The sequence below is a fragment of the Marmota monax genome, unplaced genomic scaffold, assembly GCF_021218885.2.
Source record: "Marmota monax isolate L192 unplaced genomic scaffold, Marmota_monax_Labrador192_F-V1.1 WCK01_AAM20220418_F8-fsc00107, whole genome shotgun sequence".
Taxonomy (NCBI): domain Eukaryota; kingdom Metazoa; phylum Chordata; class Mammalia; order Rodentia; family Sciuridae; genus Marmota; species Marmota monax.
The window spans coordinates 4,427,620-4,449,731 of NW_026693761.1; the positions used below are offsets into that span (position 1 = coordinate 4,427,620).

Below are 22,112 nucleotides of genomic sequence, written 5' to 3' on the forward strand. Positions count from 1 at the left end.
GTACAGAACATAGATAGGTCTCCACAGTCCTGTTGCAGGAACTCACACAAAACCAATCCCTGCTATAGAGTAGCTCATAGTTCAAATTTGCCAACATCCAAAGGGAAAGTAATAGCCATGAAGGAGAGTCTGCTGACACAGTAAATGCGAGGACTTGCATCCCAGGAATGAGAGAACACAGAGCAAGTGGAATGACATGTCCATGTCAGTGTAAAGGGTAGAATTCATATGGCATGTTACTTCATAGAAAATGAAGGTCTATTGGTGATTGCCAGGGTCCAGGTACAGGAGAAATAGGGACCTGTGTTTTAATAAGTACAGTTTCAATCTGGGCAGATGAAAACATTATGGAGATTGTTAGCATGACAATATGAACATACTTAACATTAATAAACTGTACACATAGAAATGGTTAAAATTGTTAATTTTTTGTGGTGCGTGTGTGTGTTTTAGCACAACTAAAACATGCTTTAACAGTTACCTTAAAAATATTCTTGGCAGGAGGATCTCAAGTTCAAAGCAGCCTCAGCAAAAGCGAGGTGTTAAACAACTCGGTGAGACCCTGTCTCTAAATAAAATACAAAATAGGGCTACGGATGTGGCTCTGTGATCATGTGCCTCTCTGAGTTCAATTCCTGGTACCAAAAAAAAAATAAAATAAAAAAAATAAAAATCTTGGTGCAAATTCTACAAATGACATAATGGTTACATTTTAAAACAACAACAACAACAAAAACATTCCTGTGAAAATTACAAAAACAAAGACTGACTTAGCTCCTTGGAACTAAATGCAAGGAGGACTTGACAGGATCCTGGACCAGCTAAGGGTATTGGTGGGAAAACTGCAAATTTGTATAAGATCTGTAGAGTAGTTAAGTGTGTACCAATTTATCTTGGTTTCCATGATGATTGTATTATGGTTAGGAAGTATGCTAACGTTAGGGGAAACAGAGGGAAGGGCACATGTACCAATTTGTAACATATTTGAAAGTCTAAAACTCTAAAGTTAAAAGGGAAGAGGTACTGGAGTCCATCTCCTAGGGGAGAGGAGAGTGGGGGCGGGGGCGGGGGGGGGGCGATGGGGGAAGCACCACTACCAGGGTAAATGCAGTCAGGCTCCAGAGTCAGGCCAAGGCTGGAATTCAGAGTGTCTTCTGTTCTGGTCTGAGGAGTATGTATTCTATTTACTGTAAAGCTTGGGTAGTTCGGGAGCTTCAAAGCCAAGGTGAGATCATCCATCTGCATTTGGGAAGTATATACTAGAAGCCAGAATAGCTGAAGGAAGGAACCAACTGGTGGGTAGTGTTAGGAGGGCGCAGTTGAAGGAGGGGCGAGCTTTGTGAAAGTGCAAACACTCCGTTGTCACTTGCAGTAGCCACAGAAAAGGTGTTAGAATTTAGGGGCCAGCTGTTCTTGGACAGCGACCCAGGCATACCGACGGGGTAGGAGTGGGGGAAGAGGCGGAGCCTCGAGACACTGGCCACGGGAAGGGCGGGCCTGACCTCGAGGGCGGAAACGTTGGAGCCCTTGGCAGTGGGGGTCTAAACCTGCCTCCAGGCCCATGTTCTTTAACTGGACCAGACTGGGAAGAAAACGCAGCAGGTAGCCTGGCCACCTTAAGAGCCGCCACTCTGCCCAGCATCCCAGGTACTTGGACTTTGTCTAGCTTGCTCTAAAAATGGTCACAGTACTCAGCAAGGGGAGCTGATTTAAATACTTTCTTTTCTTTGATTATCCCGGTCTGTCTTAAAGGAGGATCCATTTTGTCAGAGCATCTAACACTTTTGTTCAGAAGTTTTCCAAACCATCCTAATAATGTTGAATAGGGACTTTTTGCTCCATTGATTTAACACCCTTGAAATGTTATGCTATGGATCAGAGAGCACTAGTGATTTTGCTCTAAAAATTAAATATCCTTGGAGTGGGAAGAGCTGGAGAAGGACCCATGAGAATGTTCATAGAAAACTTGCATGCAAATAAAAACGTAGAAAATCTTCCATAATACTTCAAAACAAAGCAAAACAAAAACCTGTGAAAAATAATTTCAAGTAATTCATTACTGTTAACCTCGTTCTTATTTTGTTTCAGGATTTGGGGAAGGATAAGATAGTAAGGCAGCTTTAAGTATGTCTCATAGAGTCCAGTCTGCAGTAGTCCATCTGTGAGATTAGCTCCTTTCTCTCAAAACAGGTGAGACTGTGTAATCTGATATCGGGTATAGGGAACATTGTATGTATGCTAAGATGCTGTTTGAATGTATAAAGAGCACAGTATTTAAATTTTCCCTTAATGTTTTGTATTTTTCTTCCTTTGCCATGTGAAAGTAGATCAATGGCCAGCAAAAAGCGAGAAGTCCAGTTACAGGTGGGTATGATGAATCAGCAGCCCATTTCCCTGATGCCCTGACAGTCATTCAGAGACCTTTGACAGTGCCTTGCTTTTTGCAGACAGTCATCAATAGTCAAAGCCAGTGGGATGAGATGTTGCAGAACAAAGGCTTAACAGGTACAGGGCTACCCGGTTCTCTGGCCATCAGGGTTTGTCCCAGTGCACTTCATAGCAGTGTGCAGAGTCCTTTCTCCACTGAATTCTGCCATCTTTGCCCTGGCGGGGGATCCAGCATGGGGATATGCTAATTCTAGATTCTTTGACTCTGTTCTTTCATAACTATTATCATCTTTTAGTAATTGATGTTTACCAAGCCTGGTGTGGACCTTGCAAAGCAGTGCAACCTTTATTCAGGAAAATGAAAAATGAGCTCAACGAAGACGAAATTCTGCATTTTGTTGTTGTAAGGATTTCTTGTTCACTGAACTATTGTTCTCTTGTTATCGTGAGTGTTTTAAATACCCTCTAATCGTTTAAGTGTAGTCTTAATTTAAAAACCTGTCCGTTTTTCAAAATAGACAATGTTTACTTTGCAGTTTTCCAATTTGGTTCTACCATACCTGAAAATGAATGTGGTTTTTATCTGATTCCTATAATGTTGAGGTTACATGCCATGACTGTAAACATTGGAAAAGTGTAACCATGGGTATCTGTCTACTAACTTGTTTCATATCATCTGATCCTCATGTTCAGTGTGTGCCCTTAGAACAAGGCCTGCAAAAGCTGTTTGTTGGGTGTCATGGAATAGTATGCTAATTGTCATTTTTTCTTTCATTAACACAATTTAAATTCATATTGGTGTTATTTTGCAGCAGTTTTTGGTTCACAGAAAAATTGGCAGAAAGTACACACTTCCCTTATTTCTACACACCCACAGCCTTCCCCGATATCAAAATCTGGTACCAGAGTGGTACATTTATTACAATCAGCAAACCTACCTTAAAACAACATTATCTGCCAAAGTCCATGGTTTTCATGAGGGTTCCCTCTTGGTGTTGATTCATCTGTGGGACTTAGCAGATGGGTCATGACAGGTGTCCATCATTATAGTATCATACAGAACAGCTTCACTGGACCCACAGTACTCAGGCTCTAACTATTCAGTCCTCTTTTTCACCAAGTCCCTGGAAACCCCTGATTTCTCTTTTGCAGAGTATCATATAGTTGCAATCATGCAGTTAGGAGGCCTTTTCAGATGGGCATTCTTCACTTTGTAATATGCAGTGAAGCTTTTTCCATGTCTTCCTGATTTGATATCATTTCTTCCTAGTATTGGAAAACCTTCCATTGACTGGATATACTTTAGTTTATCGATTCACCTTCAGAAGAATGTCTTGGCTTTTTCCAAGTTTTGGCCTTTTTGAATTAAGTTGCTATAAACTTCATGTTTTTTGTGTTGACATGTTTTTAACCTAATTTGGGTAAATACCAAAGAGAGTGATTGCTGGACCATATGGTAAAACTATATTTTGTTTTATAAGAAACTACCAAACTGTCCTCCCGAGGGACTGAATTGTTTATATTCCCACCTGCAATGAGCAGTGGGTCTTCCTGCTCCACATCCTCTCCAGCATTTGGTGATATTAGGGTTCCAGATTTGGGGCATTCTAATAAGTATGTGGTGATCTAGCTCTCTATGTCTCTCTGTCTCTCTGTCTGTCTGTCTCTCATACTGGGATTGAACCCAGGGGTGCTTTGTCCACTGACTAAATCCCAGCCCTTTTAATTTTTTTTTTTTTTTGAGACAGAGTCTCTCTAAGCTATCAAAGCTTGCCTGGAACTTGAAATCCTCCTGTTTCAGCCTGCTGAATCCCTGATATTATTGACATATGACACCCCGCCTGGCTCCTTGTTGTTTTAACTCTCACTTCTCTGAAGACATGATTTGGAACATCTTTTCATATGCTTGACACCTGCATGTTCTTTTTTCTTAAAACAGGTGTCTGATAATGTCTTTGGCTCATTTTTTTCTTCATCCGTTTTTTTTTTGTTTTCTTACTATTAATGTTTAAACTTCCTTTGTGCATTTTGATTAACAGTCCTTTTGTCAAACATGTCTCTTGCAAATATTTTCTTATAGGCCATGGCTTGTGTTTTCATTCTCTGGGCTTTGTGGGTTTTTTAAAAGGCAAGCTTTTTTTAACAACCTGCTTCACTCTTCACTCAAAAATCAGGCCACGTTCTTTTAAAAAGCTAGGATGTGATTTGATTTAGGTTTGAAATCTAAATCGAGATTTGACTCAAATCTAGATCTGATTCTTGGCAAAGAGGAGAAACAAAGTTCAGAGAGTAGAAAACAGAGACTGAAGTGGATTTCACATGTGATCCACCAGGGTGGGCATAAGTTAAGGTCAATATTGGAAGAATCCAGCAGGCGGCAGATGGAATCACAGAGAACTGAGGAGCAGAAAATTCTTTTGGGTGCCTAACATTCCCATGTCTTTATTATGTAATAAATATTCTGTGTTTTCCCCCCCTGTCTTTAAAATAAAAAACTCTTGGACATCCTGGGGGTTGGAATGAGGGAAGTCTGTCTGAAAGAAGTAGGAGTGAAAGTTCACAGGCTAAAAGTTGAGGGAAACTTAAGTGTCCAGGGGGAAATTGAGGCCAATGGGGAGAGGCTGACAGCAGGCAGTTTCCCTGGAAAGTAAACTTTCTGGAAAGTATCTGGAAAGAAACTTTGAGCATAGAAAAGTTAGAAATCTTTAGATAAGAAGGAAGCAGAATTTGATGCTGTGGTCAAAGAGGTTAGAGTCATTAAATTCCTGCTGTTTATAGAGTCTGAATAGGAACAGAGCAGGGGTATGTAGGTGCACTGCACACTATGTGAAGGTTGAGGTGGTACATGTGGAAGAACAGTTAGACCATTTAGGCTTCCATTTCAGCACAGCTCAACATCTTCAGGAGAGGAGGGCTGATAGCCGAGATCATAGTAGAGACAGTGCTTCCTGGAGGCCTCAGGCTGTATCCACCCAGTAGCACCTGGGAACACAGACTCCCTCAGCTTGCTCCACAGAAGTCAATATATCCATTAACATAGCTACCCAAGTGTAGACCTTCCTAGAATAAAGTCCTTCACCAGAAATCTGATCATCTGGCACTCTGGTCTTGGATTTCCAGCTTCTAGAACTGTGAGAAATACTTGCTTGTTTTTAAGCCATTTAGTCCATAGCAGTTTGTTATAGCAGTCTGAAATATCTTACATGCCCTCACTGTGGTGGCTGGATCAGCAGGTGCTGTTAGTATGGAGGAAGACAGTTACTTAATATATAGTTGTACATAATCAGCTTAGGACCACTTGAAGTTTGCGAGAAAATTGCAAACATAAAAATGAAAGCTTCACAATTTGTCTGCCAGTTCATTCAAGAAGCATTTGGTGAGTTCCTTGTGGTATGACCCTGCGACTGATAGCAGGGGAGGGCTGAGATAATATTGTGGATATGGAATACGCTCTATCCACACACAGGGCTTTCCTTACTCAGTGGGTGAGAGAGGACCACATCCATAGTACACTATGGAAAAGGACAATAGGTGCCCAGCAGAGGGGAATCAAGTGCAGTGTGGAGTGAGAAATGATTTGTAGCAGGAAGAGTAAGAGAGACTCATTGGAGGAAGTATACTTGAACTGGGTTGAAAATTAAGGTTGGACCAGGCAAGGAGGAAGGAAAAGACCAAGAAATGAGTTTGACTGAAGGCTGGGTACCATAAAGGGGAACAGTGAGAGTGACGTTGATGACAGATGATGCAGGGCTTGAATTGCTAGTATATGCAATTTGATCCTTAATGCAACTATAACATACCCAGAAAATGTCACAGTAAACATAAAAATTGTAAGTATCTCTACATTGTTTTACCAGAGTGTAGCAAATGACTTGGATATAGTTTTTCATTATGTAAAACATTTACTTTTTTTTTTCCAGGCAGAAGCTGACAGCATTGTAACTTTGCATTCGTTTAAGGATAAATGTGAACCTGTTTTTCTCTTAAGTCTTGTAAGTATAACATTTATTTTCTCAAAAGGAGCAACAGGCGTAGTGAAATTGCCCTGGAAATATTTGCTGATGAGAGTAATTGCACCATGTTTGCCTTATCTCTGCTTGTCTATTATTGCTTTTTATAATTTGACCTCTGGGAGCTGTAATGGATTGAAGAGCTTAGACAATGCCACACTGATCAGAGAAAAGAAAAACAAAATGATGTTAACCTTCACTAAATAAATCATCAGATTTGTATGATGAAGTATTTACAGAAATGGAAACTAGAAATTACTCAGATAACCTAGTAGGAGAAAATTGGCTATAAATATTCATGTGTACCCATCCTAGAAAGTATTGTATAATACTATTTTGTAACACATATTACTTTTATCTCTGTATTTACAAATACATAGAAAGGAGACAGGAGAAAATGTCATAGTAATTTTCTATGTTTGGAGAGAGAATGAATATTTTTCCTTCTTTAATTTTTTTCGGCATTTTCCAAATATTCTGTGATGAGCACATATCTTTTACCATCAGAAAAACATAATCACAAGTTTATAAAAGTGAAATCTGTAGGTGCTAAGTTGTGTACTATTGCTACAGTCAAAGAACCCAGATTGTTGTCTTCTAAAGGAGATGGATGGGACCTGGGATAGTGTGGGATAATTACTTTCCATATTAAAATAATTATTAAAAATATTTCTTGGATGTACTTTTTGATTCTTTTAAACAATGCTTTTGCAACTTTCTAGGAAGGGAATTACTAGGTTGATTGAATGAAAAAAAAATTGTAACTGAGCTATATCCCCAGACCCTTCTAAGTTGAATATGTAGGAGATGACTTAGATAACAAATCAATCACCTTTCCTGTAAAAGACTGTATTTCTGAAATATAGTCTTTGTTCTGAGTCATAGTTTGCAGGCCCCTGGCCTAGATGTAGTTGAGGGAAACAGAATGAGTGACTACACAAAGAAAGGGATGAACTTGGTGGCTCCTGGTCACATGAGGAGACTCTAGCTGCAGGTAGCAGTTAGAAGCCTGGTACCAAGCAAGAAAAACGGGGAAGGTAGGTCCCAAGTGGAGTTTAGAGCTCTGGGGTGACCATCACTTGGCCATCTGAATCAGGTCTGATCAGTACACCCTATACACTCTCCTGAAATAGATGGTCAGGCCATATTCTCTACTGCCTGTAATCAGTGCCCAAAGTGTAAGCACGTGTCCTCTCTCAGCCACATGTAGCTCACCCTCCCCACACTCATGCTTCTCCTGACCCAGGTCTCCAGTTCTCCTCCTGTGATACAAATGGTTCCACTGCAGGGCATCTGGAATCAATTTACGCAATTAGCAAACTTCCCAAGATCTTTGTCTCCGACCTTTTGTTTTCATTCCTTGAATTACCTTAAACTTAGCTCCTTCCTTAGGACATTTTACCTGCAGCTCACAGGCTGTCAAATCTAGTAGTGAAATGTTTCTGTTGCTTCCTCTCACTTCTTGAATTACTTTCTTTTCTTTCTTATTATGTTTAACTAATTCTCCTTTCTCTCCATCTGACTCCTTTCAGTTTCTGACCTTCAATCATTTTTTATTTTTGGTACCAGGGACTGAACCCACCGGTGCTTAACCCTTGAGCCACATCTCCAGCCCTTTATTTATTTATTTATTTATTTGTTTGTTTGTTTGTTTTTTTAAATTTTAAGATAGGGTCTTGCTAAGTTGCTTAGAGCCTCACTAAGGCGCTGAGGCTGGCTTTGAACTCACAATCTTTCTGCCTCAGCCTCCTGAGTAGCTGGGATTATCGGTGTGCACTTCTGCCCTGACATTTTCCTACATTTTCATTGGTACATTATAGTTGTACTTATTGATGGGATTTGTTGCTGTATATTTGTAAATGCATGCAATATAATGATATAATTTAGCCAATATCACTCCACCTTTCTTCCTTCCTCCTACCCCTTGGTCCCTTTCCTTTACTGATCAACCTTTGATTTTTAGGAGATCCACCCCTGCCTTTGTTTTCCTTTTTCCTCTCTAGCTTCCGCATATGAGAAAACCTACAACTCTTAACCTTCTAAGTTTGACTTATTTCACTTAACATGATGGTCTCTACTTACATCCATTTTCTTGCAAATGCCGTAATTTCATTTTTTTTCTTTGGAACCTGCTACTTTGCCAAATTTGTTTATTAGCTCCAGCAGCCTTTTGGTGGAGTTTTTGGATCTTCTATAAATAGGATCATATCATCATATCACAGAATATTTGTGAACATCAAATGTTCATCATCTGTGAACAGTAATAATTTGACTTCTTTCTTTCCTATTTTCATCCCTTTTATTTCCTTTTCTTGCCTAATTATTCTGGCTAGAATTTCTAGCACTATATTAAATAGGAGTAGTGAGAATGGACATCTTTGTCTTCTTCCAGATTCAAATAATTTTTGCTGTTGATGGAAGACTTCGGCATGTGGCTCAAAGTTTTATTCTCAAACCCAAATCCTTTCAGCATCCTGGTGACCTCAGTGTCTGCATTGGCAACCCAAGCTACATCCTGGCCTTTCCATTCTTGACCTCTTTTCTACCAATGGACATTCCTCCTGAAAGTTCATTTTCATGGACCCATTTCAGTATTCATTTCTCTGACATCTTTATCACTCTTCTTCCACATCCATAGCCACTAATTTAAAAATCTCATTTTCTGACCACAAAACTGTCATCAGGCATACTCCTTGTTTATTCGAACATTCTCACAAGGACCCTTGATATTGGTCAGCTTTCCTAGCTGACAGTAAATTCACTCCAGCAAGTTGGAGCATGAAAAGTTTTTCCCAACAGAACTATTGAAAGGTTTCTTTTAATGGGACATGGTAATTAAAGTTTCAGCTTGCCTTTAAGCATTTCCCAACTGGATCTTTCTCACTGACTTTTCAGTATGATTGCTTCTTTTCAGTTGAAGATAATAGCCCTTTTGGATGCCATGCCATACATTTTTTCCACCTACCACCCATTTTATGCCATACCTAAATTTCTCCAAAAATTTAAATATTTATATTTACTTTATTTCGTCTGTCCCCATTAAATCCTCAGTTCATTCATTCTGACATCTTTCTGGTTATTCCACCACATGGCTGTTGCTGATGTATCCAGTCACTGGCCTGTGGCTAAATAAAATGGGCACACTTAGGTGTTCCTTACTGTATCTCTCAAATGTCTTTCCATGGTAATCATGCCCTCCTTTTTAATACAAGTACTTGTCTTTTTTATTTATTTGTTTTAATTAGTTACACATGACAGTACAATGACCTTGACATATCATACATTTGAATCAGATGGGATATAATATCTCATTTTTCTGAGTGTACAGGTTGCAGAATCACATTGGTCATGCATTCACATATATATACCCAGTAATAATAATGTCTGTTTCATTCTAGTATCCTTCCTATCTCTCCAACACCTCCCCTCCCCTCCCATCACTTCTCTCTACCTAATCTAGGGTAACCCTATTATTTTTTTTCTCACATCTTCATACACGTATTTTGTATAACAATGAGGGTCTCCTTCCACCATCCATGCAATTCCCCTTCTCCCTCCCTTTCCCTCCCACCCCTCTTCCCTATGTAGAGGTAATCTTCTTCCCATGCTCTTCCTCTCTTCCCCATTTTGAGTCACTCCCCTAATATCAGAGAAGACATTCAGCATTTTTTTTTTTTTTTTTTGCGGGGGGGATTGGCTAATTCACTCAGCATAATCTGCTCTAATGCCATCCATTTTCCTGCAAATGCCATAGGTACTTCTTTTTATTGGTGTGACTTGGTTTTTCTTTCACTTTCCTGGATGCTGTTCTCCTCCTTCTCTTTTGCAGGTTCACCCTTCCTTATTCAGCTATTAGATATTGATACTCATCTCAGAAAATTCCCTCTATACACCCTTGCAGTCAGTTATCATTATCTATCAATAACTCAAGTTATCATCCTCAGATAAATGCTGTACTATGAACTCCTGACTGGAGGGCCCAACCAGTGCCTTGACATCTCTTCTTGGCTTTCTCAAAGTCATCTTACAATGAAATTATCTAACACCAGGTCTTCATCCCCGCAAATGTGTTCTTCTCCCAGGCTCTCCTCACTTGGAAAATGACATTATAATTCATAATTTATCAATTTTTAAAAGGTTCTCTTTATATTCCACCCAGTCCAAACTATACCTTGGACCTGTCCATTTCACTGACCAAGTCTCCCACACCCATTTACCTCTTTCCACTGTTTGCATCTCCACCACTTCTGTCATAAACTGAGCAATCTCTAGAGTAGTTCCTAAAATGTATACACACATCTTCTCTTGCTCTGCTTCTTCCCTTTCTCCATACAATGGATAACATAATCTTTACAAAAAACAATTCTACTTTTGGTCACAGTCTGTTTAAATAAATGCTCCAGTAGTTTCCAGCTGTATTTAGGATGAAGGCTGCAGCCTTCTGAGGCTCCAAGGCTCTTCATGTCTGGCTCCTCATAAGTGCTGTGCTTCATGTCCTACCAAGCGCCCTCTCACCTTTGGCAGGTCTTTCCTTCAAGCTTACACCCTTGCATCTGCTATTCCTTCTTCATATCATGCTATTCCTTCTTCTTTTTTACCTTGTTGTCTCTAACCTGCCATATTTTAAACCAAGTATCACTTCTTGAGATTGAGAGGTACTTTTCCAGATCTGCTTGACCCGGACGTATTCTGGTAGGTGCTCTGAAGTGCTTTGCAACCCTCAGTGGCACCCATCATGGTTGCTATTCCACATGTGTTTGTGGTTTTATGGGTTGTGTTTGTTTTGTTTTGTTTTTCAATTAATTTATAAGGCCTCTTATTCCATGCCATCATGCCTGCTACCATGCCAGGAAATAGATGTTTAGTATCTATGAGTTGAAAGACAGACAAAAGGGGAAATAACTTGGGAGGGTAATGTTGGGAGGCTTGTCCAGGATCTTTCATATTTAAAGCAAGGGTTCCACAGGAGAGAGTGCAAGTGAGTTCTCCTATTGAGTGATGGCACAGTGTAGGAGGGTACTGGCATGCCCTGGGTGGTGGAAGGACAGGCAAATTGGAGGCAGAACCCAAAGAGTTTGGTTTGTCAAATTAATAAAACCTTCACATCATTGATATCTTACTTTAAAAAATGGCTGATTATGATCACTGAAAGATTAATGAAGATGAGGGGCAGGGAGGGGTGACCTGGTTCAGATTATAAGTTAATTTTTGATGTATTCTGAAAATGAGAGTTTCTTCCATGTTTTCTTTTCCCTTATAGAATGGAAAAATCATTGCAAAAATTGAGGGTGCAAATGCACCTCTTATTAATAGAAAGGTAACTAACTTCATCAATGAAGAGAGGAAGATTATAGCAGGAGAAATGGAACGCCCTGAGGTAACACTATGAATGAATGTCTAATTTAATTTTTAAAATGCATTACCTTTCTCTTGTTTTCCTAACTTCATGTGTTAGTTAACTGCCCATCACCACCTTTTAAAGGACAAGGGCTGGGGACCAAGCCCTGAACACATGGGCCTTTGGGAGTCACTATCCAAACTGTAGTGCTTTATAAATATCTAAGTGCCTAAATGTTACAGCCTTTCTGGGAAGCATTTGGGCAATGTGAATCAAGGCGCCTTTTCACTCTACCTTTTCCTTATTAGCAAAATATTTGTTAGAAACAACAACAAAAAAATAATTTCTAAACACTATTTCACCATCAGATTAAAAGAACTGTGTCATACTTGCATTTCTCCTTCACAGTATAATGAAATTTTGCTCATGGATTTAGATTCAGAAGAGAATGAGGAAGCACATGGCGATAATGTAGATAAGTAAATTTACTTTAAGTAATGGGAAGGGTTTTCCGTACCGGGATGCTTATTTAGTAGCAACTATTTGGTAACAACATCAATGTTACTCAGTAAGGGCTTGGTAAGTAAGACTTGGTTGTTAAAAGGCACCCTCTTCTGTTTCCCTTGCCTCAAAGGTTCTGCAGGACAATTAGATTCTATCTCCTTTAACTAATGTGGACAGCAGTGTACTATTTCTTTTTTTTTAATTGTTATTTTAAGACAGGGTCTCATTCAGTTTCTGAGATAGGGTCTCATTCAGTTTCTGAGGGCCTTGCTAAGTTGCTGAGACTAGCCTCAAACTTAGCGATCCTCCTGTCTCAGCCTTCCTAGTTGCTAGGATTACAGGTGTGTGTCACCACACCTGGCTCTATACTTCATCCTTCATCATCTTCCAAAAACTTGCAAAAATAACTTATTCCTTGATGACAATGCCTTGGTTTCCTTTGCATTTAATCATTCTATGCCTTCCCTGAATTCCATGTATGTGTGTTAGTGTGTGTGTGTGTGTATTCATTCTCTGGAGGCAGCAAGAGGAAATTGCTACCCTCATTGAGTGGGTTTGCAGTAAAAGTCATAAGAATGCAGATAAATTCATGGGTGGTGATTCTGTCCACTTTCTGTTGCATAGTGCATGGTTGAATATTTACTCACTGGTGATACTGAACTAGATAGATTGTAGATGTGTTTTTAATACATGTGAATTACATTAAAACCACTAGATTCCACTCAATTGATTTTTGCCTCCTTCTTAAGAACTCTCATGAATGTTTTCTTTGCATGTAAATATAAGATCTGGTGTGAGGCACTGGGTTTGATTCTCAGCACCACATATAAATAAAGATCATTGATAACAGAAACATTTAAAAATTTTTTTAGAAAAACAAAAACATTCGTGTGTTCATGAAAGGAGATTTTCTATAACCCCACAGTTTCATTTCTAGATATATATTCAAGACAGAAATCAGTTCATATGTCTACTAAAAAATATTTTCAAGAATGTTCAGAGCAATTTTATTCATTATAGACCAAATTGGAATCACCTTAAATATTCCCCAATAGAAGAATGGGTAACTAAATTATGGTATATTCTAATAACAGAACATAGCAGTGAAAAAGACAAGGATGAACCTCAGACATACGATGCTGGGGAAGAAGACAGATTCAAAAGAGCACAATACACACTGTAGCATTCTTTTATATGAAGTTCAAGAACAGGCAGATCTAATCTAAGATGATAAGCATCTGATAGGACGCTGCAGGCTAAGTGGGAAGGGGTATGAGGAAAATGTCTGGGTTGAAGATAAGGTCTTCATCTAGATGTAGATATATAGATAAAAATATTTTAAAAGTTGACATTTAATATTTACACACTTTAAACAACAGAGTTATATCTCACTTTGAACATTTCTTCTTCTTCTTCTTTTTTTTCTTTTCCTGCAGTGCGGGGACTCAAACACAAGGCTTTGCACATACTGGGTAAGTGTTCTGCCACTAAGCTGTAGGCCCAGTTCCTATACATATTTTTCTTTTTATTTAGGGCCTTGCTAAGTTTCTGAGGCTGGCTTTGAACTTGTGATTTTCCTGCCTCAGCCTCCCAAGCCAAGCTGCTGGGATTACAGGCATGCACCACCACACCCAGCTTCCAGTACATCTTTCTTAAAAAAAAAAAAAAAAAAAAAATCCAGGAGTCTGGGGATGTAGCTCAGAGGTAGAATGTTTGCCTAATATGTAGGAGGCCCTGGGTTCCATCGCTAAATAAAAGAAAAATAAAAAAGATCCAGATGATCTACACTAAAATTATTAATAGTACTCATTTCTTGGGGATGGGAATATGATGTTTTGATTTGTTTTATTGCTTATCTGTATTTTTCTAATTCTTTTATAATACATAGGGCCTGAGTCTGTAATAATAAAAGGTTATTTAAAAAAAAAAAAAAGATCTGTGCTTTGATTCCAAGTGCCCCTCAATAAGATATCAACTATCTTATTAGTTGAAGCACCATCAAAATTACTGATGGGATTTGAAATGACAAAATAAGATGCAAAGCTATCAATGGTCAAAATTCACAGGGCGTTAGGAATTTGCATTTCTAACTGCCTGATGCTTCATTATCCTGATTTGGTGCCTAGAAAATTAAATTCTATTTTTTTTCATTTCTAGAGGAACATTACTCTATTATTCTTATCAAACCTGATGCTGTGGTTAGTAATAAAGCTTTGGAAATTAAAAAAAAGGTAAGTGCTATTTGAAAAAGTAAGTAGTATTTACCAACAACCATTTAAATTAATTGCACAATAATAATATATTAATTGTCAATTTGGAGAGAAGCTTGTCATTTAGAATAAAACCCAATGAACTACTTCCTGGTATTAGTTTCCTCTAAAGCCTTTGAGCATTCTGTCATAACAAAGTCTCCATTTAATCATGCATCCTCCTTTTAAAAAGGCTACTCTATTATTAAATTGTAAAAATTGTCTTTCTTATATTGGATTGTAACAAATACTCTTGTTATTTAATTATTAGCAATGCAATTCTGTTATAAATTTACATTAACTTGCTTTATTCCTTGTATGTTGTTACCAATATATAATTCTTTTCAATAAACAATAACTTAAGAAATGATTAATGTTTTGTTTTAGAGCCAAAATAAATCTTTCATAAAATATATAAATAGCTGGACACAGTGACACATACCTATAATCCCAGGAGCTTGGGAGGCTGAGGCAGGGTTGCAAGTTAAGACCTAGCCTCAGCAACTTAGTGAGGCACTAAAGAACTCATTGAGACCTTGTCTCAAAAAGTATAAAAAAGGGCTGGGGATGTGGCTCAGTGGTTAGGCACCCCTAGTTTAATCCCTGGTCCTCATTAATGACAATGCCTTGGTTTCCTTTGCATTTAATCATTCTATGTCGTCCCTGAATTCCATGCATATATATAAAATATATATATATAATATATGTATACATATTAATATGTAAATATAATTATGCAAATAATCATATTAATATATAATATCATATTATGTAATAATATATAAAATATATTTCCATATGTTATATGTGTGTATGTATATGTGTATATATATGAAAATTATACTATAATTCTGAGGTCAGCAAACTGTTTCTATAATGGATCAAATAGTAACTATTTTCATTTTGGGCTGCATAATGTCTCCAATAACAGCAATAAATAATATGTAAGTGAATGGGTATGGCTGTGTTGTTGTAAACTATATTTACAAAAAAGGGCAATGGGCTATATTTTTTTTTAATTTAATTTTATTTTTCTTTAATTTTTTTTTAATTTTTTATTGTTGGTTGTTCAAAACATTACAAATTTCTTGACATATCATATTCCACACTTTGATTCAAGTGGGTTATGAACTCCCACCTTCACCCCATACACAGATTGCAGAATCACATCAGTTACACATCCATTGATTTACATATTGCCATACTAGTGTCTGTTGTGCTCCGCTGCCTTTCCCATCCTCCACCCTCCCCCCTCCCCACCTCTCCCCTCCCCTCCCCTCCTCTCTCTCTACCCCCTCCACTGTATAACCCTGAGCGTCTCCTTCCATTTCCATGTAATTTCCCTTCTCTCTCCCTTTCCCTCCCACCTCTCATCCCTGTTAAATGTTAATCTTCTTCTCCTGCTCTTCGTCCCTACTCTGATCTTAGTTACTCTCCTTATATCAAAGAAGACATTTGGCATTTGTTTTTTAGGGATTGGCTAGCTTCACTTAGCATAATCTGCTCTAGTGCCATCCATTTCCCTGCAAATTCTATGATTTTGTCATTTTTTAATGCAGAGTAATACTCCATTGTGTATAAATGCCACATTTTTTTATCCATTCGTCTATTGAAGGGCATCTAGGTTGGTTCCACAGTCTTGCTATTGTGAATTGTGCTGCTATGAACATCGATGTAGCAGTGTCCCTGTAGAATGCTCTTTTTAGGTCTTTAGGGAATAGACCAAGAAGGGGAATAGCTGGGTCAAATGGTGGCTCCATTCCCAGCTTTCCAAGAAATCTCCATACTGCTTTCCAAATTGGCTGCACCAATCTGCAGTCCCACCAGCAATGTACAAGTGTACCCTTTTCCCCACATCCTCGCCAGCACTTGTTGTTGTTTGACTTCCTAATGGCTGCCAATCTTACTGGAGTGAGATGGTATCTTAGGGTGGTTTTGATTTGCATTTCTCTGACTGCTAGAGATGGTGAGCATTTTTTCATGTACTTGTTGATTGACTGTATGTCCTCCTCTGAGAAGTGTCTGTTCAGGTCCTTGGCCCATTTGTTGATTGGGTTGTTTGTTCTCTTATTGTCTAATTTTTTGAGTTCTTTGTATACTCTGGATATTAGGGCTCTATCTGAAGTGTGAGGAGTAAAGATTTGTTCCCAGGGTGTAGGCTCCCTATTTACCTCTCTTATTGTTTCTTTTGCTGAGAAAAAACTTTTTAGTTTGAGTAAGTCCCATTTGTTGATTCTAGTTATTAACTTTTGTGCTATGGGTGTCCTATTGAGGAATTTGGAGCCCGACCCCACAGTATGTAGATCGCAGCCAACTTTTTCTTCTATCAGATGGCGCGTCTCTGATTTGATATCAAGCTCCTTGATCCATTTTGAATTCACTTTTGTGCATGGCGAGAGAAAGGGATTCAGTTTCATTTTGTTGCATATGGATTTCCAGTTTTCCCAGCACCATTTGTTGAAGATGCTATCCTTCCTCCATTGCATGCTTTTAGCCCCTTTATCAAATATAAGATAGTTGTAGTTTTGTGGATTGGTTTCTGTGTCCTCTATTCTGTACCATTGGTCCACCCGCCTGTTTTGGTACCAGTACCATGCTGTTTTTGTTACTATTGCTCTGTAGTATAGTTTGAAGTCTGGTATCGCTATACCGCCTGATTCACACTTCCTGCTTAGCATTGTTTTTGCTATTCTGGGTCTTTTATTTTTCCATATGAATTTCATGATTGCTTTCTCTATTTCTACAAGAAATGCCGTTGGGATTTTGATTGGCATTGCATTAAACCTATAGAGAACTTTTGGTAATATCACCATTTTGATGATGTTAGTTCTGCCTATCCATGAACAGGGTATATTTTTCCATCTTTAAGATCTTCTTCTATTTCTCTCTTTAGGGTTCTGTAGTTTTCATTGTATAAGTCTTTTACCTCTTTTGTTAGGTTGATTCCCAAGTATTTTATTTTTTTTGAAGATATTGTGAATGGAGTGGTTGTCCTCATTTCCATTTCAGAGGATTTGTCGCTGATATACAGGAATGCCTTTGATTTATGCGTGTTGATTTTATATCCTGCCACTTTGCTGAATTCATTTATTAGCTCTAATAGTTTCTTTGTAGAGCCTTTTGGGTCTGCTAGGTATAGAATCATATCATCTGCAAATAGTGATAATTTAAGTTCTTCTTTTCCTATTTTTATGCCTTTAATTTCTTTCGTCTGTCTAATTGCTCTAGCCAGTGTTTCGAGAACTATGTTAAACAGAAGTGGAGAGAGAGGGCATCCCTGTCTTGTTCCAGATTTTAGAGGGAATGCCTTCAGTTTTTCTCCATTCAGAATGATGCTAGCCTGAGGCTTAGCATAGATTGCTTTTACAATATTGAGGTATGTTCCTGTTATCCCTAGTTTTTCTAGAGTTTTGAACATAAAGGGATGCTGTACTTTGTTGAATGCTTTTTCCGCATCTATCGAGATGATCATATGGTTCTTATTTTTAAGTCTATTGATGTGGTGAATAACATTTATTGATTTCCGTATATTGAACCAGCCTTGCATCCCAGGGATGAATCCTACTTGATCATGGTGCACAATTTTTTTGATATGTTTTTGTATCCGAGTGGCCAGAATTTTATTGAGGATTTTTGCATCTAGGTTCATTAGAGATATTGGTCTGTAGTTTTCTTTCTTTGAAGTGTCTTTGTCTGGTTTAGGTATCAGGGTGATGTTGGCCTCATAGAATGAATTTGGAAGTTCTCCCTCTTTTTCTATTTCCTGAAGTAGCTTGAAAAGTATTGGTATTAGTTCTCCTTTAAAGGTTTTGTAAAATTCTGCTGTATACCCATCCGGTCCTGGGCTTTTCTTAGTTGGTAGTCTTTTTATGGTTTCTTCTATTTCCTCAATTGATATTGGTCTGTTTAGGTTGTCTATATCCTCCTGACTCAATCTGGGCAGATCATATGACTCTAGAAATTTATCTATGCCTTCACTATCTTCTAATTTATTGGAGTATAAGGATTCAAAATAATTTTTGATTATCTTCTGTATTTCTGAAGTGTCTGTTGTGATGTTGCCTTTTTCATCCCGTATGCTAGTAATTTGAGTTCTCTCTCTTCTTCTCTTCGCTAGCATGGCTAAGGGTCTGTCGATTTTGTTGATTTTTTCAAAGAACCAACTTTTAGTTTTGTCAATTTTTTCAGTTGTTTCTTTTGTTTCGATTTCATTAATTTCAGCTCTGATTTTAATTATTTCTTGCCTTCTACTTCTTTTGCTGTTGTTTTGCTCTTCTTTTTCTAGGATTTTGAGATGAAGTATGAGATCATTTATTTGTTGGTTTTTTCTTTTTTTAAGGAATGAACTCCAAGCAATGAATTTTCCTCTTAGAACTGCTTTCAATGTGTCCCATAGATTCCGATATGTTGTGTCTGTGTTTTCATTTATCTCTAAGAATTTTTTAATTTCCTCCTTGATGTCTTCTATAACCCATTGATCATTCAGTAACCTATTGTTCATTCTCCAAGTGATGTATGCTTTTTCCTTCCTTCTTTTATCGTTGATTTTCAGTTTCATTCCATTATGATCAGATAAGATGCATGGTATTATCTCTACTCCTTTATATTGTCTAAGAGTTGCCCTGTGACATAATATATGATCTATTTTTGAGAAGGATCCATGTGCTGCTGAGAAAAAAGTATAACTGCTTGATGTTGGGTGGTATACTCTATATATGTCAATTAAGTCTAGGTTATTAATAGTGTTATTGAGTTCTATAGTTTCCTTATTCAACTTTTGTTTGGAAGATCTGTCCAGTGGCGAGAGAGGTGTGTTGAAGTCTCCCATGATTATGGTATGGTGGTCTATTAGACTCTTGACCTTGAGAAGAGTTTGTTTGACGAACATAGCTGCACCATTGTTTGGGGCATAAATATTTATGATTGTTATGTCTTGTTGGTGTATGGTTCCCTTAAGCAGTATGTAGTGTCCCTCTTTATCCCTTTTGATTAACTTTGGCTTGAAATCTATTTTATTTGATATGAGTATGGACACTCCTGCTTGTTTCCGAAGTCCATATGAGTGACATGATTTTTCCCAACCTTTCACCTTCAGCCTATGTATGTCTTTTCCTATCAAATGCGTCTCCTGTAGGCAGCATATTGTTGGGTCTTGTTTTGTGATCCATTCTACTAGCCTGTGTCTCTTAATTGGTGAGTTTAAGCCATTAACATTTAGGGTTATTATTGAGATATGGGTTGTTGTTCCAGCCATATTTGTTTATTTCTGTTACTAAACATGGTTTGTTTTCCTCTTTGATTATTTTCCCCCCCTTTACTGTCCTACCTCCCACTGTTTGCTTTCATTGTTATTTTCCATTTCCTCTTCCTGTAATGTTTTGGCGAGGATGTTTTGAAGACATGGTTTTCTAGCTGCGAATTCTTTAAACTTTTGTTTTTCGTGGAAGGTTTTAATTTCATCTTCCATCCTGAAGCTTAATTTTGCTGGATACACAATTCTTGGTTGGAACCCATTTTCTTTCAGTGTTTGAAATATGTTATTCCAGGATCTTCTAGCTTTCAGAGTCTGTGTTGAAAGATCAGCTGTTATCCTGATTGGTTTACCCCTAAATGTAATCTGCTTCCTTTCTCTTGTAGCTTTTAAAATTCTCTCCTTATTCTGTATGTTGGGCATCTTCATTATAATGTGTCTAGGTGTGGATCTCTTATGATTTTGCACATTCGGCGTCCTGTAGGCTTCTAGGATTTGGGATTCTGTCTCATTCTTCAAGTCTGGGAAGTTTTCTCGTATTATTTCATTGAATAGACTGCTCATTCCTTTGGTTTGGAGCTCTGTACCTTCCTGTATCCCAATGACTCTTAAGTTTGGTCTCTTAATGTTATCCCATATTTCTTGGATGTTCTGCTCATGGTTTCTTAACAGTCTTGCTGAGCTGTCTATGTTCTTTTCCAGTTGAAATACTTTGTCTTCATTGTCTGATGTTCTATCTTCTAAGTGTTCTACTCTGCTGGTAGTATTCTCCATTGAGTTTTTAAGTTGGTTTATTGCTTCCTGCATTTCTAGGATTTCTGGTTGTTTGTTTTTTATAACCTCTATCTCCCTGTATAGTTGATCCTTTGCTTCCTGGATTTGTTTGCGTAATTCATTGTCGAAGTGATCTTTCATTGTCTGATTTTGCTGTCTAATGTCTTCCTTGATACTCCAGATCATCTGAAGCATGTATATCCTGAATTCTTTATCTGACATTCCATCTGCTACAGCTGTTACCTCTTCTAAAGTTGCGTTGACCTGCATTGCTTGTGGTACTTTCTTTCCTTGTCTTTTCATACTGCTTGCGTATCTTTCCTGCAGGCTCGGGCGGTGGCTCTGCTCTCTCCTTATTCCAATTGGGGTGTTGTGGCTACCACGCCGGCAGGTCACTGGGCCTGTTCTGGGCGCTGGCGGTGGCTCTGTTCTGCCCCTACTCCAATTGGGGTGACGAGTGTACCACGCCGGCAGGCCACCGGGCCTGATCCGCCGGTCGGTTGCAGGTTTGCCTACCCTGCAGGCGCGGGCAGCGGCTCTACTCTGCCCCTACTCCAAATGGGGTGACGTGTCTGTCGTACCGGCAGGCCACTGGGCCTGTCCCGCTGGTCGGTCGCAGATCTGCCCACCTTTCGGGCACGGGTGGCGGCTCTGCTCTGCCCCTACTCCAATTGGGGTGTCGTGACTACCCCGCCTGTAGGTCGCTGGGCCTGTTCCTGGCACGGGCGGCTACTCTGCTCTTCCCCTACTCCAATTAGGGTGGTGTGTGTACCACGCCGGCAGGCTCCTGGGCCTGATCCGCCGGTCTGTCGCAGGTCTGCCTATCTTGGAGGCGCAGGCGGCGGATCTGCCCTGCCCCTCCTACCACGCCTGTGGACCCCTGGGCCTGATCTGCAGGTTGGTCACAGGTCTGCTCACCTTGCAGGCATCGGTGGCGGTTCCACTCCGCCCCCACTCCAATTGGGGTCACGTGGCCACCACACCGGCAGGGCCTGATCCGGGCGTGGGAGAAGGATCTGCTCTGCCCCTACTCCAGTTGGGGTGACGTGTGTATTACACTGGCAGGCCACTGGGCCTGACCCGCCAGTCTGTCACAGGTCTGTTTACCTTGCAAGCACGGGCGGCGGCCAATGGGCTATATTTTGACAGCAGCCTGTGGTTTCCTGAGCCCTGAATAAGGGCAACAAAATTATATTGCAATTTGAAGGAAAGTTTGCATGTGCAATAGAAGAGGTCACATGGGGAGTTATGTAAGGTGGGATTGGACATTTCTTGATGAACTTCCTATCATGCAGGTGACAGGACATTTACTATTTGTTCCATTTTTATATCAATTTAATTAATAGCACTCTCTAAGGTGAGCACTTTTTCTCCAGATTTTGGTATGTATGTGGGGGACTGGAGTGGCACCTAACTACCCTATTCCTTTATACATTAGCTGTTCTTCATCAAGTGTTTCAAAAATAGTATCTCATATCAATGGTTTACTGTTCCTTATATTTTAATAGCTACCATTGTGAAGATTTCCAAAACTGCCTGGTTCTTTCAGTTAAGGCAGTCTTATTAGTTATTATTATGTCTGAATTTTTTGTTTCTGG

At 39.0% G+C, this 22,112-nt stretch overlaps 1 protein-coding gene across 1 annotated transcript in view; it reads left to right on the plus strand.

Moving 5' to 3' along the window:
- Positions 1 to 2,331: 2,331 nt before the first annotated feature.
- The window catches only part of Nme8 (NME/NM23 family member 8), a 73,732-nt gene continuing 53,951 nt past the window's right edge, over positions 2,332 to 22,112 (plus strand). Inside the window, exons 1-8 of the mRNA XM_046460647.2 lie at positions 2,332 to 2,364; positions 2,448 to 2,505; positions 2,685 to 2,791; positions 6,309 to 6,380; positions 11,659 to 11,775; positions 12,145 to 12,192; positions 13,027 to 13,045; positions 14,398 to 14,471. Of these exons, the coding sequence (XP_046316603.1) occupies positions 2,332 to 2,364; positions 2,448 to 2,505; positions 2,685 to 2,791; positions 6,309 to 6,380; positions 11,659 to 11,775; positions 12,145 to 12,192; positions 13,027 to 13,045; positions 14,398 to 14,471 (528 nt within the window). The remainder of the gene's footprint in view (positions 2,365 to 2,447; positions 2,506 to 2,684; positions 2,792 to 6,308; positions 6,381 to 11,658; positions 11,776 to 12,144; positions 12,193 to 13,026; positions 13,046 to 14,397; positions 14,472 to 22,112) is intronic.